This window comes from Schistocerca serialis, chromosome 11, assembly GCF_023864345.2.
Source record: "Schistocerca serialis cubense isolate TAMUIC-IGC-003099 chromosome 11, iqSchSeri2.2, whole genome shotgun sequence".
NCBI classification, from domain to species: domain Eukaryota; kingdom Metazoa; phylum Arthropoda; class Insecta; order Orthoptera; family Acrididae; genus Schistocerca; species Schistocerca serialis.
In genome coordinates, this window is record NC_064648.1 from 174,628,956 (window position 1) to 174,646,648 (window position 17,693).

At 42.7% G+C, this 17,693-nt stretch overlaps 1 protein-coding gene across 1 annotated transcript in view; it reads right to left on the reverse strand.

The window, feature by feature from the left end:
• LOC126426608 (Golgi integral membrane protein 4-like) overlaps positions 1-17,693 on the reverse strand; it is a 141,934-nt gene that overhangs the window by 20,757 nt on the left and 103,484 nt on the right. Inside the window, exon 10 of the mRNA XM_050088500.1 lies at positions 15,871-16,031. Coding sequence (XP_049944457.1) covers positions 15,871-16,031 — 161 coding nt within the window. The remainder of the gene's footprint in view (positions 1-15,870; positions 16,032-17,693) is intronic.

Below are 17,693 nucleotides of genomic sequence, written 5' to 3' on the forward strand. Positions count from 1 at the left end.
GTCGGTCCATAAGTCTTTACCATTTTGTTTTGCCTGTCGGTATTCCAGTCCCTTCGGCTTTATTTGTCAATTGCTAGTTGTTATTTGTAGTTCAATGTTGCTACTCGAGTTTTCATATTGTCATTTGGGCATAGTAAGTGGAGCTGTGCATGCTAGAGTGGCGAGTGGAGGGACGTGAATATTTCTGACACATCCTACTGTTCAAGTTCATTGGATGGGTAGGGGTGACAGCAGCAGAGGCAGCCGGGAACATTCGCACTCTGTATGGACAGAGCACAGCAAGAAAATGTTTTTATTGGTTTATGGAGCATCGTTTCAACGTTACTAACACTCTATGTTCAGGAAGACTTTAGAGATTTGACGAAGATCGTTTAAACGCATTAATCCACGACAGTGCACATCAGTATACCGAAAAACTGGCAAATGTGATGAACTGCGATCATCCCACCATTGGGTGACATTTGCACCCACGAGTACCACACGCTCTACGGCAATCACAAAAATATAGCAGTGGCCACCATATGCATCTCTGCTTGCTAGTCATCAATTGACTCGTGAACAACACCGACCATTTCTATCCTGTATCTTTACTGGTGACGCGGAATGGTGTCTTTATGATAATATACAGAAAAGAAAGGAAGAGCCCAAAGAAAGCAGCAACTACCCTTACAGAGGCCTGCGTGCATCCACAAAAGATAATGTTACGCATCTGGTGGAATGATGACGGAGTGTGTACTACGAATTGCTTCCCCGAGGTGTAACCATCACTGTCGACATTTATTCTCGACAACTGAGATGTCCCGCAGGAACGATCTGAGAATGACAATGGCCTTTAAATATGTCTGCTTGTGTCTGTATGTGCGGATGGATATGTGCGTGTGTGCGCGAGTGTATACCTGTCCTTTTTTCCCCCTAATGTAAGTCTTTCCGCTCCCGGGATTGGAATGACTCCTTACCCTCTCCCTTAAAACCCACTTCCTTTCGTCTTCCCCTCTCCTTCCCTTTTCCTGATGAGGCAACAGTTTGTTGCGAAAGCTTGAATTTTGTGTGTATATTTGTGTTTGTTTGTGTGTCTATCGACCTGCCAGCGCTTTCGTTCGGTAAGTCACCTCATCTTTGTTTTTATATATAATGAGTAAATAATAATAATAACAAAACACCTCTATCTCGACAACCGACTTTTGCACCATACTGCTTTTTCTTTTTCTTCCTTTCTGGAATACTTTACCACAGAGCTCTACGGTGTATATAACACTAACACCTTACCACCTTTGTGAGCTCAACATCTCACTCTATACGGACGGACGCAGACTCAGTTTTTCAGGGAATCAAACAGAAAGCTTTGGCACACACAATGCAAACCAAACATTGTCACTAGCGTCCTGTGCTCGGATAGTGTGTGTAGTGTTACATTATGACATAATGTGTGTATAGTGTGTGTGCTGACTGGTAATAAGGAATGAATGAACAGTGTAGTTCCAGGTTTTTACACCATTAAATAACTACTGATTGATTTTTCTGTTGCTGTTTCTTAGAGCAACTTCATAATTATTACATGAGAGAATTAAAGTAGTGGTTCTATAGTTAGCCGGTAGATTGGTACTGTGGAGCATCTGCAGTTTTCTGCTTTGCATTTATAATATGAAATAATTTCAAAAATGTATTGTACCCTAGGGATAAAGCAAACGGGTTTTCGCTGTAGTTAGAATGGCCTCATATTTGGGAGCGTGGAGCCTCCGGTCTCTGACTCACTATCAGCATGTAGACTTTCTTTGGTTCCCCTGAATTACTTCAGGGAAATTTCAGTACGGTTCCTATGAAACACCACAGCCAGCTACCTCTTCTTTCCCATCCTTGTCACACTACAACTGTTATTATGTAAATACTATTACCTACGGAATTATGTATCTTTTCTTCTTTCGTGCAATACCGTGACATACACAATATCCTCATAAAAGGAATCTACGGATGGATAAAACTTAAAAACGAGTGCAATTTGCTCTAGCAGTGTACATCGCATATATTTGCCCAGACGTGTGCAAGATGACACGCAACGACCCCGTCACAGTGTTGTCCGATAAATAGATACCATATGAACAAATGTGTTTGTCACATACAAATTTAATGATGTAAAAGTATCTTAATCCACCTGATGATGGTGGCATGAGCAATGAAACACATACCAAAAATGAAAATAAAAGTCACTGCAGCAGTGTGCCAATCCTTTTTTCATTTTTTAATACAAATCGTGAGGCAATACTGACCCTACGACTTATCTTAGAAGCTAGATTAAGGGAAGGCAAACCTACATTCCTAGCATTTGTAGACTTAGAGAAGGCTTTTGACAATGTTGACTGGAATATTCTCTTTCAAATTCTGAAGGTGGCAGGGGTAAAATACAGGGAGCGAACAGCTATTTACAATTTGTACAGAAACCAGATGGCAGTTATGAGAGTCGAGGGGTATGAAAGGGAAGCAGTGGTTGGGAAGGGAGTGAGACAGGGTTGTAGCCTATGCCCGATGTTGTTCAATCTGTATATTCAGCAAGCCGTAAAGGAAATAAAAGAAAAATTCAGAGTAGGTATTGAAATCCGTGGAGAAGAAATAAAAACTTTGATGTTCGCCGATGACAGAGTAATTCTGTCAGAGACAGCAAAGGACTTGGAAGAGCAGTTGAACAGAATGGACAGTGTCTTGAAAGGAGGATATAAGATGAACATCAACAAAAGCAAAATAAGGATAATGGAATGTAGTCGAATTAAGTCGGGTGATGCTGAGGGAATTAGATTAGGAAATGAGACGCTTGAAGTAGTAAAGGAGTTCTGCTATTTGGGGAGCATAAAAACTGATGATGGTCGAAGTAGAGAGGATATAAAATGTAGACTGGCAATGGCAAGGAAAGCATTTCTGAAGAAGAGAAATTTGTTAACAGCGAGTATAGATTTAAGTGTCAGGAAGTCGTTTCTGAAAGTATTTGTATGGAGTGTAGCCATGTATGGAAGTGAAACATGGACGAAAAATAGTTTGGACAAGAAGCAGCTTTCGAAATGTGGTGCTACGGAAGAATGCTGAAGATTAGATGGGTAGATCACATAACTAATGAGGAAGTATTGAATAGGATTGGGGAGAAGAGAAGTTTGTGGCACAACTTGACTAGAAGAAGGGATCGGTTGGTAGGACATGTTCTGAGACATCAAGGGATCACCAGTTTAGTAGTGGAGGGCAGCGTGGAGGGTAAAAATCGTAGAGGGAGACCAAGAGATGAATACACTAAGCAGATTCAGAAGGATGTAGGCTGCAGTAGGTACTGGGAGATGAAGAAACTTGCACGGGATAGAGTAGCATGGAGAGCTGCATCAAACTAGTCTCAGGACTGAAGACTACAACAACAATACAAATCTAATCGTTCACAGCCGCTAACGAGCAGTCAGGACTGACGAGATACACAGGCTCCCTAACAAACTTGTGACGCCACACCAGTCAGCTCGTCGGGAATGCTCGGCTTGTGGCAGGGTCCACTGGAATCGGTGTTTAATGGAAAAGGTACAACTAAAGATTTTAATTCTGTCACGTGCTATCAAGAACTTGCACGCATTTAAACACAAGGTCAAGGATTATTCGACCCGTCGTAGATGGCTGCCGGCACTCTCGAAACCTGCAGTGACACGTGGTGTGACGTACGCACCACGACCCGTCTTTCTCGTAGGCCTCACACCCGGTCCCCTGTGTACAGCACACACTGATCGACAGAAAAAGTGGAGCACGCAGAAGACGAGGACCGACGTCGGTGAAACTTTGTACACGTACACACGGTCAGTACCCGTGTAAATTATTAGACCTGTAATTTTCGGTGATAAGTACAACAAACGACACAGTGCATTAGTATTTTTTATGTTAACTGTCGTTAACGGGCCCAGTATGGTATACGAGGGGCGCGAACAGCACCAGACGGTGAACGATCGCCGCAGAGGACTACAAGACTGTGCCTACTCACTGTCGGGATAACGGATGACCTCGTCCGGGCACCGTGAGGGGGGATCACGGCACACTGACACCTCCACACGTGCAGCTACCGTCTGAGAACAAATAATGGACGTCCCACAACATTCTGTATCGTACTGCATTATTGGCCGGAGACTAGCTGTAGCCGGCCTAGAGAATTACTGTCCCACGTGTAAGCTCTCGTCGAGATGACACGAAAGGTTCCAACTTTGTTCTCGGTACGGACAGAAGCTGAAGCGATGAATTAAAATTTGTGCCACTGCTGGGACTCGAACCCGGGCCTCCCACTTACTAGGCAGCTGTGCTAACCACTACACCACTGAAGCACTGTGGCTACCACAACTACACGGACTAGGCTAGTCCGATGCCCTCCCTAATACGAGCTTCAATACACATCTCCGGCCCATTTTTCCCCTTCTTCAATCTGTCAGTCCAGGAAACTGTAATTCCATCAGATCGACAAACAGTTGCGTTTTAAAGCGGTGCCGCGACTGGGAACCGCAGAGTGCCGACAAATAGCGTAGCACTGTGTTCGATCGTATTCGCGGCACTACGTCCTAAAAGATCAGGAACTTCGACCGAAGAAGAACAAACTGAAGGGGAAATTTTCTTCCCGTTCGCAGAAATAGTCTCCTATCGCACGGGGAGAGAACTGAGAAGAATGGTACTGATAGTGTGTGGAAACTGACGAGAGAGGTGGGTAAATACTGAAACACTGAGAATGAGTGACAGTCACCACAGCGCGAGTATAAAAAAAATCCCTCGCAAATGTCGTCAATTGTACGTAGGAACTACAAACAGAACTGACAGCAATTGGGTTAGGGAACACGAGAGCAACTACTGTGTGGGAAACGTGGGTAAATCTGAAGTAGCAGATCGTGCACCGGGTCCGGGCCACCTACAAATCTGTTGCTCAGATACCACAGTTTTATCAAAATCCAATCACTAATATGACAGGATGTACAGAGAAGCCACAAGAATTCGAAACCATAAAAACAACTCAATGTAACAGAAAAATGACTGAGAACAGAAAAGTTGTAGGGACTGCTAAATAAAGTAAGAAACACCTACTCTTTCCCACTACACGATCCACAACAAATGTTGCAGTGACTCGACGATCTGACGACTCCACAAATTGACTGTAGCTCAGATACGTAGGAACAGTTCGGCTTGCTGGGCTGTTTCAGTTTGAAACTGCTGCCTCACAATGTCTCCAGAATTAGGAGATTAAACGTAGGGCACAGAAACACATCTCAGACCAGAGCCTCGTGCCGATAAACAAAAAATTGCTGAGGGTGGAATTACCAGACACAAAAGCTCACATTGTGTAATGAAACAGCAGCAATGCACAAACGAAGTTCCAACGGCTGCAAGTACCGCTGTCACCTGGTGGAAGTGCCTCGGGATCTGAACCACTACCTGTAATGAATGAAAGAGTCAAATGGTTGGTATAAGTGAGGCAGAGGACAAACTATATCATCATGACAGTTGATGAACTGCAGCTACATGTGTTTGGAAGAACAGGTCTACAAATGAATCCACGATTACTGACGATTATAATGACGACAACAGTGATAAATTCGTATGGAATTGCATTGTGGGATAACAAATATTTAAGTAAGAAAACTTTTGTGACAAAAAAGTGTGTTCAGTAAGAATAAAATGTATTGCTCACCCTCAATCGTATTCTACACTCCTGCTTAACGAGTCAGGGATTTTAGCAGCAGCTTTGCAGTACATATTTATTAACATGAACTTCGCTGTTGATAAATCTTTCATAGTTCAGAAGGACAAAAGTCATTCATAATTACAATACTAAAAGAGAAAGCAACCGCCTTTACTCGTCATTAAAATTCACTTTATCTCCGAAAGAGGTTCATAATGCTGCTACCAAAAATCTTTGTTCACTTACCCAAATTCTTAAAGTAATGTGAAAAAGTTCCTTCCAGGCATATCCTCGTATTCTGTAGATGTATTGTTATTCAGAAACTTGCAGCTTATTTAGTATCAAAGTAGCACATACTTATTACTGTTAGCAAACTAAATACACTTTTTTATTGTGTAAAGTTGTCTGGAAAAAATGACCACAAAGTCATATTTAAATGCAAATATTAATAATAATAATAATAATAATAATAATAATAATAACTACAGAAATATGTAATTATTGATACATGTTCAATTAGCCGAAAGTTCCTAAATGCAATGTAACATATACCGTACAGTTAAAAGGAAGTCACGCTTGATCAAGGTCCGCGACACTTTCCATTTTTAACCAGACATAATGTCTGAGAAAGGAAAGAAATAAAAATAATAATGATAATAATAATAATAATAATAATAATAATCGACAATCTGACATTTCTACATCATTACAACATTTCACAACGCATACATTAAGTGAATAAGAAACTAACAACTGAGCAGAACATTTCTTATACCATTCAGTATTTGCGGCATCATCTTGCAGGAAGATCACGATTAATTCTCCATGTAAAATGGACTACACTTTTTTCTTCTTATTTGTATCTGGTCTCCGTTATTTCCTACATCTAAAGCCGCTGATCATCAAATGCCATATCGTGCACCTTTCACTTTCATTTCACACTGCAGTTTTCCAATGTCCTTCGTATGGATCACCTTCTAATGAAATTCTGCTATATCTGAATCCAGCCGCATATTTTTTATAGTGTTGGAAATGAAGAAGCAGCATTACCAACCAACCTCAATTTCTGTCCATGATAAGCAATGCAAAAAACATAGATATGAGAGAGACAGACAGAGACAGAGAGAGAGAGAGAGAGAGAGAGAGAGAATGCGTGTTAGCATACTATTCCAGTTGACCCTTTTGAACAAAATACACACAACCCAAATGTTTTAAACAACACTAAAAACAATCATATTTTGATCAGACTCCACAGAAGCACAATCTACCACCAGCTATCTCGCTAGCAATTTCTCCCCCAATCGGTCCTCTTTGCCACAGCCAGAAATTCAGGATCTGCCAAACAATTTCAACCAGTGTTTCGATCACTACTGTGCTAGTATGATCTGTTAAGTAATAATAAGTGTTGTGTAGTGGAACAGTAGTAGTACTTTTGCATAATGGAACTAATATTCGTAAAGGAATAATTCAAGTTCTGTCTTCCTGTGTTTTTTTATTTTTTTTTTTATCGGCTTTAGATTATCCACTAAGGAAGTGTTCAGACTTAAACTACTTGCTACTTACCAAAAATACTTATTATAGGTTGCAAGAATTCAGCCGAGCTGCCACATGTCAACGACTTGCCACCACGTTATTTCGGCATGGAGTCGTCTGGCTGTCTTCAGGAGTGCATTGGTGGAAATGCACCTCTGCTACTTAAAACCACATGGCACACACGTGGTGTACCCGGTTGTCACAGCGCACGTGAGGCTACAACACACGCACTTCTGCCGCAAGTCCGCGGACTGCGGCAAAAGCTGACCTCGTCGATACCGGATCGAATGTAAACCAGTGTGAGGTACACGGGGCACAAATATTTCAAATGAGAGGATTCTGTGCAGCACCCAACTGGAAACCACTGTGCCTGCCGATAAGATCTCGAAATATGCGAGGGGTTGAGACGTCGAAGGTGGTTTCACAGACTGTCCACACTGTGAGTCCAAACTACAAACGTATTGCCAATGTATCACCAAATTGCTGTCCCTTTCAAAACTCTCAAGTGGATTGCCCGTTCCTCGAAATGTTCCATAAAATGATTCTCTACCGTGGAAGACAAAAGACTCCACACGGCAACATCGTGAGATTGTTAAAAAGTTTGTTGTTAAAGGATGAGCACATCGAGGAGAGTTTGTATTCGTACAAGACTGTTGTGTCGGCCCTAAACCTGATGCCGACGTGATGTAGAGAGGAACTTTCGTAAAAGGGCAACCCTCTCAAAACTCGTTACGTCTGCCGATAAAATCAACAGATTTACGAATACGGTACGGACGCTTGCTGACGACGGATCCGTCTAAAGGAGTATTCGAACAAATCGTAGGTGGCCACTCCACAATTGTTCTCGACAGGTAGTGAAAGCGCATCTCCTTTGTGAATCTTAGGCAGCACGCACAGCCTAGGCAGAACTGAAATGAACTCTCGACGACCTCCTCTGATAAATAGATGGAAGTCAAGTGTCACGACAATTTGTTTTTGTTGGCTTTAATTGGATTCTGTTTCCAGGAATACATATTACCTGCTTTCAGGAGTGACACCGACACTTTCTACATTGTACTTGGAAATAAGAACAGTTTTTCAAAAAATGGTTAATTGCATCGAGCAGATACTGAAGACGTATGCTGGCAGCTCTGCTGGTCACCGGGGCAAACAAACGCCTCAGTACGGGAGGACACACAAGAGAGCAGTGTTTTTTCCAGTCCGATTCGAGCTGCAGAAAACGCGACAGGAATTTCGGCAACTGTGCCGGCCACAAACAGCAGGAAAAACTGGTCGTTGTCGAGAGTCGGATGGCCAAATGCAATCACCAGCGAGGCAACTTCTCGAGAAAAACGAGGGATAGTGTTTCGTTACACACCAATTCAGTTCTGCACTGCCTTCACACCTCTTCCATTCGTGTTAACAGCTGACGACACATTTACCCTATGTCAAAACTCCGAGACCTTTTTTGGCAAGAAACCTGATACCTCAAAAAGCATTTTTAACTAAAGGTTATTAAAGAACAGAATTTTACTGAATGTGCATTTTGTCATTTTAGGAAATAAATGGAAGATTTTGCATTCTCCGATAGCTGTGAGTGTCGAATTAGTTGATTTCAGTACTTAAAACAACAAGTGGCAAACCTTGTAACTATGTGACAATTGTCAATAGTTTCAACTTCAAGGGCAGTGACACGGTAGACCTGCACGAGGAACCAAAGGCAGCACAATTGAAAAATTTGCCAGAGACCACTTTGTGCACAGTTTCTGCTCTATATACAAATCGGTACCTCGGCAAGACTATTTTACAGAGTAAAATTTTAAATAGTTGTCCTACCTGGAACACGAAGAGGAAGTTGTTTGTAAATATATGTGAAATAAAAAATAAAACGTCGTTTGACGTTTTCATACCAATCGACTTTATATCTCCCTTCCAGCTCCATTTCTCCAACTCTCCACCAAAAGGGCCACATTAATAGTTAGGCACAGCTCCACCTTTATTACTCGTTTTTTATAGCCTCGGCACCTTTTATCGTAAATAAACGGACATTTTTATACCTCCAGGATTAACAGCTCAGTGCCCACACAATCCACGTCGCACATCGACACTGGAACATTCTGGTCAGGTGTGAAAAACTGCCGGTCAGTATTCACTCGAGTAGCCGAAACTGCTGCACAGAAGTGTCGACCGGCCAGTGCGCATTCTGCCGCGTGTGACCCAGAAGGTGCACCACGCCGGCGCAGTGGCGGCACCAATTCCGGTACCGACCGGCCACCCTCACTTACGAGCTGCACTTTTATTTCTACCACTCGTTTTCAGCTAAAATGCCACTGGAAAAGTTGCACGCGTGGCCGTATTCTTAAACGGACTCCGATAGCGTCGAGTGGTTCCTCACAGTTACACGGTGTGTCCGTATCAGAAGTGCCCGCCACGTTTGCCTTTTTGGACAGACCGCAGGCAGAGACCACACGGGCCACGGTGGGCGACGCGCAGCGACCAGTTTTCCACTGAAGCGCCCGGCCAGTTCGCTCGTTTCTTCGGAAGGGAATGCCGACACTGTCTGCCGCCTTTCAGCCAGTCGGCGACGACAGAATCGAGGTGTGCGCCTCGCAATCCTTCTCCGCCCATTTTACAGAAAATATTCGGTAAGAAAATTTTGTTCTCACTTTACTTGTCGTTTTACGTGTCAGGTTCGAGATTACGTGCCCGTCATTTTGTTAATGGCTGTAGTTATTGTGACACTTGTGTGGAAGTAAGACACTGTAAAATTCGAGAAAGTTCAGATCAAAAATGGGGGTCCCTACGATTTTGCATTCAGTACATATTTCGTAATCATTACTGCGTACAAAATTTAGATAATGTATTGCAGTTTTCTTTAGACTCGGGTGGAGGTCTCTACCTCCCACCAATCTAGAGACAACCGATCCGATGTAGCACAGTCATTTGCGGTCGTGCCACGCCGGTGACAAAGCCCGAACGAAATATCCGCAACATTCTTCGTATTTCGTAAACAGTTTGAGATAGGAGAGTATTTTGCCATACGGTTATTATGCAAAACTTATTATTTACTGTGTCATTCCACTAACTATGGACTTTTTCGGTGAAAGAACGTAATTTGAAGACGGTCACCTATAGACGGCGAAATGAAAAATGTTACGGGTTCGGAACAGCGTATGTAAATACACTACACGATTGTTTTGTATTGAAGATGTGCTTTTTCACAAGATACTAATGTTACTATTCCTCAGTGCCTCACTTAATAAACTTAATATGCCACCGTTTCAGAATTCTCTCACAACTGCATCCGTACGACACGTCAGTGAGGTGTGACACTGTAAACTCTGTTACAGTTTGCTAAAAGAAACAAACTTTAAAATGGAGACCAGAAAAATGTGTAAGTTTTACTCAAAAATCACCACTCGTGACGCTCATCTGAAAGTTACAAATTAACACGCTAACCGAAAATAAACTGCTACATTTTTGGAACTGTTTTGAGGTACTGACCAAAGTAGAGGTGACGGACCTTTTCGAACGGTCACCGTACAAGTGTGTGTGTGGAGGGGACCTACCTGACAGTTCAGAATGGCGCTTCCCCTCCGGTGCTCGGCAGCTCTCTCACGTCGCCTTCTCGCGACCCCCGTCCCTACCGCTCTCTCCGAGCGTGCCCTGCCACCTGTTTCGTCTACCGGCCACGGTATTCTGTGGACAATGTGTACAGTGTCAGGTGGATAATTGTGAAAGATCAGTTCTGTTTCGTCTCCACCATTCCCCGCACAGATCCTCTCGATAGTGACCTGCGGAGACACCCCGGACAAGAGGTTACACAGCAGCACGCATTCCTAATGCGACAACACTCCACCGACGGACCTCTCGGGGATGCGCCGGCACACACTGCGACCCGACGAGTGCGAGCCATCTCGTGGTTCCGAGTTCTAATTCGAACGATGAACCATTTTGACGCTTCAGTTTATACGGACTTTTCCTCACTTTTTTTGCGAGGAATCTGTCCTATATAGGGAACAATTGCCTTTTCTGATTCGATTTGCACAATATTTTTCTCATTTGGGCAATAGGTACTTCAGATCCTCAATAGTGACCCACTGCAATCTAATATCCATGACCTTGGGCAAAAAAAATAATGAAACATGTTGTAAAACATTGAGAATAAAATTTATTTTTTTCTTTTTACCCAGATATTTGACAACCATATTTTTCTTATACATATAAACTCTACTTCACACACATAAATATTTCTTTCAGCTCTGAATCCTAGCCTAAGAACAGCTACTTGTATATGAAAGACATAACACTGAACACCATATGAACAGTTTTTAAAGCATAATTCACACCTAAAAAGTCTGAAACAGTAGGAAGGAGTTGGCAGACAGTGACAGGAAGACAAAATGCAAAGAGGCAGCTGCAGCTCTAGGAAGGGAAACATACACCTGGGGCCGGTGTGCATTGCCAGAAGGGAGCAGCCACCGGCCGTACGGAATGTGCGGGGAGGGCAGAGGGCAGAGGGCAGCAAGACGCTGCAGCCTTACATTTAAGTAACAAGATGTGGAAGGTGCAACTCTTCGTACCAACTGTGATGCACAATTCCCCTACAGCCCCACTTCTATCCCCAACGCTACAACTACAACCACCTTTCCACTGTAGGCACTAGATTCTTTTGCCGCACCAAACAGACTTTTGACTCTATACAAATACCTGTAATCTCTTTTTACCGAGCAACTGGCGAGCCGCTTCATTAATCGCCGAGAGACGGGCAAAACGTTTGGTTTCTTAACTGATCTATTATATTTTTTTCTGCAACAGCAGCAGATCTGTACAAGACAAATTCAGTGATGTAAGTATTTTGTAAGCCTAACGAGAAGTTACAAAATAAAAATACACAGAATATGGAGATTTTTTTGCTGTTGTTGTTGTTGGAATGGTGAACAACCTGGAAGTTTACTCCACTGTGCACAGAGGCAAACATTACGTGATGCTTATGTCGCTCTTGACAAAAACGTGCACCGTTGAGACACCAGGATATAAATAACGCTAAATGTCTTTCTCAGATCACTAAAACTACAAGCACTAGTTTTCAACTTCCAGGTGGTGTGGCATACAAACAGCTGCAAAAACAGCTCAGAAGTCCCATAATAGTGTTCCTTACTCTGAAATGTCTCGCTAGTCCCATAAAAGACTTACGTCTCGTGCAGAAGCACTATTCCCGCACAAAAGGATACAGCAGTCCCACAAATAAAAGAGGTGTTACCAAAGTTGCGATACTTAGTTGGTCTTCATTTTGTGAGCCACCACTTACAGTTCCTCCAGGTGAAAAGAGACTACTAATTTTTTTATCAACGAACTAAAAGTTGCCCAAGGTGAAAAAGATAAGACACCTCACCCCCATTATAAGTGAAGACAGCTAAGAAAAAACACTCTACTGGTAAGAAATAAAGAAAAACCTCGGTCATAATTAGAATTGTTGAGTGAAAGGTCCACTGACAGGCTATAATGCAACAAACAGAAGTACAAATTCGAAGTTTTATTGCACCTTTTTACAGACTTCTACCTGTCATTACCATTAATTGAAACTGTTAAAACTCTGAAGAAAATACAGAATATTGAAAAACCCTAACTGTGATAAAGGTAGAAATGTAGGCCACTTTTGCCAAATAATGGAAATAAGGGAATGCTCCGGCATCTTCCATTTTCTCTCTCAAAAAAAATTGCCATTAAATGTTAGAAGGTTTCCCGTTACTATTAAACACAAAACATTTAAAATCAATAAATAGAATTGTCGGTGGTAGCCAAATACGTCGGGTCGAGGTCCTGTAATCGCAAAGTAGCCGGTTCGAATCTCGGTAGCAGAAATTTACTCTATTTAAATTATATATTAATTAACAAACAGAAACGCTAATTAAAAAATACTGAATCATCGTTTCTTTCGTAAAGCAACATAACAGAGCTGTTTACCACAGCGTCCCGCAGGGCACGGATAGGACACCCGGCGGGCCTATCCCCGCTGTGCGCGCACGGCACCTCTCACTCGTACCAGGAGACTTTAAATTATATAAATACGACACTTCGAGGAAAGCAGCAACAGATTATTAATCTGCGTGCGATAGAGATAATGCATTTGTGGAGAGATCACATCTATGTCAAAGCCAGTTCAGTAATGGAGACACAACTTTTCTTTTAATTGCGTTGCATCTTCACACTAACCTCCAGGAATGTATTAACCGTTTATCGACAAAACGCCACCGCCTCTCGTGGCGTCGTGCCCTACGTCTCCCCTACAGAAATTTCGTGACAGCTAGTAGCTTTGTACAGGCAACGAGTAAAGCCTCAGCTGCAACAGGTGGTCTGGCGTGTGCCAGCCGGCAGCTTCACTCGAGAAGTGTCACTACCGCACAGGCGACAAAATACTGAGTACAATGTTGTAAAATGAAATGCAACATTTGAATTTTACTGAATGGAACAAAACTTCGTGCTACATCTCCGTATGATGATAGCTAACAGTAGTGTAAACTTCAGTCTAAAGTATGTCAGACTTTAAGAGAGATGAAAAATAACTAGAATACAGTATTTAAAGCTTACATGAGCCAGTAACTTCTTGTCAAGCACATAAGTGTCAGCTAACTAACTGTAAAGGACTTTGATAGTATATCTATCTTTTCAGCAATAAGAAACATGGTTTTATGTAAAACACTTTGTTTTCAGTGGTATTATGTTTCTCTCTCTTTTCTTTTCTTTTTTTTTTTAAATAATGTCAGTTGCATTTATGTTATTATTTGGATGAAGAAAGCACGTGTGTGCTGAGTATGTGACATATGAATATTTGTAATAGTGAAGCAACCGAATGAACAGAATTGTGAGGACACAGGTCTGTGTTGTCTTTGTGAGTCATATACAACCTGGAAACTTTTGTGCTGTAAAAGGCACGAGATACAGGGTAGCGAGGATCAGAACTGTAAGGCGATTGGCTACGACGGGACCCGAGTGCACCCTCGCGTGCATTTTGTACGGCAAGAGACTGCAAAATGAAAACTCGGCGAGTTCGTGCGTCGATAATATTTGCACACCTAATTCTTTGTAAAATACAGAACTCTGAAAATGAATTAATCGGGAACTGTAGCCCGGTACAATAAACACATTTTCTAAAGAGTTCATGGTGTTTTTCTAAAGCGTTATGCCCTGTCTGCATAAATAACATTTTTAACTACAATGTGAAGCTTTCAGACTAGGATATTTAAGTGATCACAAATTTTAGTGAATAACATACAAATGACATTTCACTACAAATACTGCTACCACTTACAAGGGAGACCCTGACAATGTAAAAACAAATGAAATTTGTTTGTATCTGACAGCTACTTTCTAACGTTGCGCGAGTTGATCGAAATGTAGTCTGGTCGATTCACTCTAACAGTATGTTATTTATTATCATTTAAAGATTCTGTGTGCAATGAAACACGAATGCAACTAGGGAATATTACTGGGCTACAATTTCTCAAGATTTTAAAATCATCAGTAATGCCTAAACAATGTGTAGATCAGCTAAGAAACGCACCTGGCAAACTGGCCCCAATTAAGGCAACCATTTATACTTGGCACAGCAAATTAAAAGAAGAAGAAGAACAAGAACAAGGAGAAGAGATATTTCTTTCTTTCTTCTTTTTTTTTTTTTTTTTTTTTTTTCTTTTTTTCAGTGACGAATTTCGTGACAGACGACCAGGAAGTGTCATTACTGACAAAAATTCTGCTGCAGTTTGAGCAATGTGCAAAGGAGACCGACAGACATCCGATGAATTTACTAGAGCAATACTGAGTAGTGGCACGAATCAAATCCAAAACTGTGTAAATATTGCACGCCAGCAAATATACTGGTGATGAATCTTGGATTCACTGTTAAGATCCTGGGGAAAAAAAGAAAATGGTCACGCCAGCTCAGTAGTATAGAATTAAAAGACAGGTGTACCGTTACGGCCGATTGGTACAAATATATGTCCACCATAAATTTTTGAGAGAGCTAGTAAGGGGAAAAATGCATGAAGAAGAAGGAGAAGGACAAGAAGTAAAAGAAAATCCAGCATGGCAGTGCAGCAACACATACAGCAAAACTAACAACTGAGTATCTGCTTGCCTAAAAATCAGCACCACAGGTCCTCCAACGTACAACCCTGACCTAGGACCTAGTGATTTCTTTTATTTACCAAAAATTGAAGATAAAATGTGTGGAATCACTTTTACATCACCAGGCAAAGCAGCAGAACATTATAAAACACCGGGTTCTGACGTGTCGGACATCACTGCTCCGAGTACCAGTTTCAACAAACGCAAAAATCTATTCTCGTTTAAAGGGAAGTATTTTCAAAAAAATAGAATTGCTTAATTTTTTTTTTAATAACTAATCCTTTTCCAATTTTCTAAAACCTTTCAATGACCTCCTCCCCACAGCCTCGACCCGGAATTGTTGCACCCTCCACTAAACTCTTTTTTAGAAAAATCTTAACTCAATTTGAGGGTCGCCTCCCTCTGCCCGGGCTACACAGGAGGTCGGGAAACGGTACCGCGTCGTGCCGGACATCGGACGGCCGAGCGGGGTGTACGGGGGTCGGGGGAAGGACGGGAGGGCGGCAGGGGAGGGGAGTGGCAAGTCACGCCGTGCCGACGCGGGGGCGTGCCGCCCCACTCACCGCAGGCCGCGTGGGGCCGGCTGCGCCTGCGCCTGCGGTCTCCTGGGCTGCGGGCCCGGGCCCACCATGAAGGGCGGCCGCCAGGGGTAGCCGGCCCTCGCCAGGGGGTGTATGCCCACCCCGCCACCCTCGTCGTTCTCGTCCTCACCCGCTGCCGGCTCCTTCAACAGAGAAACGGAAAACACTTAGTTACCTCGTGTGGCTATATGGCTGAAATCACACACACAGAGACACAGAGACAGAGAGAGAGAGAGAGAGAGAGAGAGAGAGATTGGAAAAACCTTGAAATGTTAATTCTGTAGGCTTAGTTTTGAGGCACGCATAACGTGACAGTATGCCACACAAGTGATTCAGCAGTGAGACTGCACGTGTGTCGTCCCACTCGCAAAACTGCATCTGCTTATTTTGACAATATTACAAAAAGGATAGATTGCTACTCACCGTACAGTGGAGATGTAGAGTTGCAAACGTGCACAACAGAAAGACTGTTAGACAAGTAAGCTTTTGGCCAGTTTTGTACACACAGGGTGGGGAAAAGTGATCTGGGTGGGTGATGGTGGTGAGGGGTTCAGAAGGAAGCTGGGGGGGGGGGGGGGGGAGGAGGACCCCCCACCCCCTCCTCATCCCCCACACCCAGATTGTGTGTGTACGTCGACTAACTCAGAAGGAGGCCTTGCGGCCAAAACATCACTCGTCTCGCCGTCTTTTCGTCGCGCACATTTACGATTCGACGTCTCCTCTGTACGGTGAGTAGCAATCTCTCCTTTTCACGGTATTCTCATTATTACATCCTGGATTTTCCACTGCTGTATATTTTGTTACACATCACGGTTTAAAATTTAATCACAGTTTGCTCTTCATTAAAATCTTTCACTACATTCCCGAAGGAGATGCCAGGGTGCAGTAAGGCATTCGCTGTTAATGCCCTCACAATGACACAGTATGTAACGCTGGTGAATCTTGTGAGGGTAAACAATTTCTCCAGCATTAAATTGAGAGTTTTTCCCACAAGCATTAGAGGAACGAAGTTTTCTGTACCCTGAGACTTAAGGGAAACATTTAATTATAAGATCTGTAAGATCACCAGTGGTAGAAGGATGTCCCATTACGTACAATGCTGGGGTGCTTGCCAATATCGGAGAGCCCTGGCAGTGGTGACAAAATGCAAGGGAACAATGAATTGAAGTTTGCGTCGGGGAGGACACTCGGCTCAGGTAGTTCGTGCAGCAACGGTGACTGTAGTACTGCAGTGGTGTAACGGTTAGCATTTCTGCCTAACAGGCGGGAAGACCCGGGTTCGAGTACCGGCCGCAGCACAAATTTTAATTCATTTCGTCTGCTTCGATTGTGACGGTACATAATAAATAAAGAGACTTAAATGTCTCAGGGAAACATTTAATTATAAGACTAACGTCTACATTTGATGTTAATAAATTCCTCGTATTCAGAAACGTTTTCCTCGCTATCGCCATTCCACATTTTGTACCCTCTCTACTTCGAGTGACGTCAGTTATTTTGCTCCCCAAACAGCAAAACTCCTCAACATCGCCAGATTTAATTTGCCTACATTCCATTATTCTCATGTTGCTTTTGTTGTTCATCTTAAATCCTTCTTTCGAGACAATGTCCATTCTGTTCAACTGCTCTTCCAACTACTTTGCCGTCTCTGACAGAATTACAATGTCATCAGCGAACCTCAAATTTTTATTTCTTCTCCACGGATTTTAATTTCTACTCCAAATTTTTCTTTTGTGTCGTTTACTGATTCCTCAATATATGGATTGAATACTACTGTGCTCAATCACTGGCTTCCGCAGAATAAA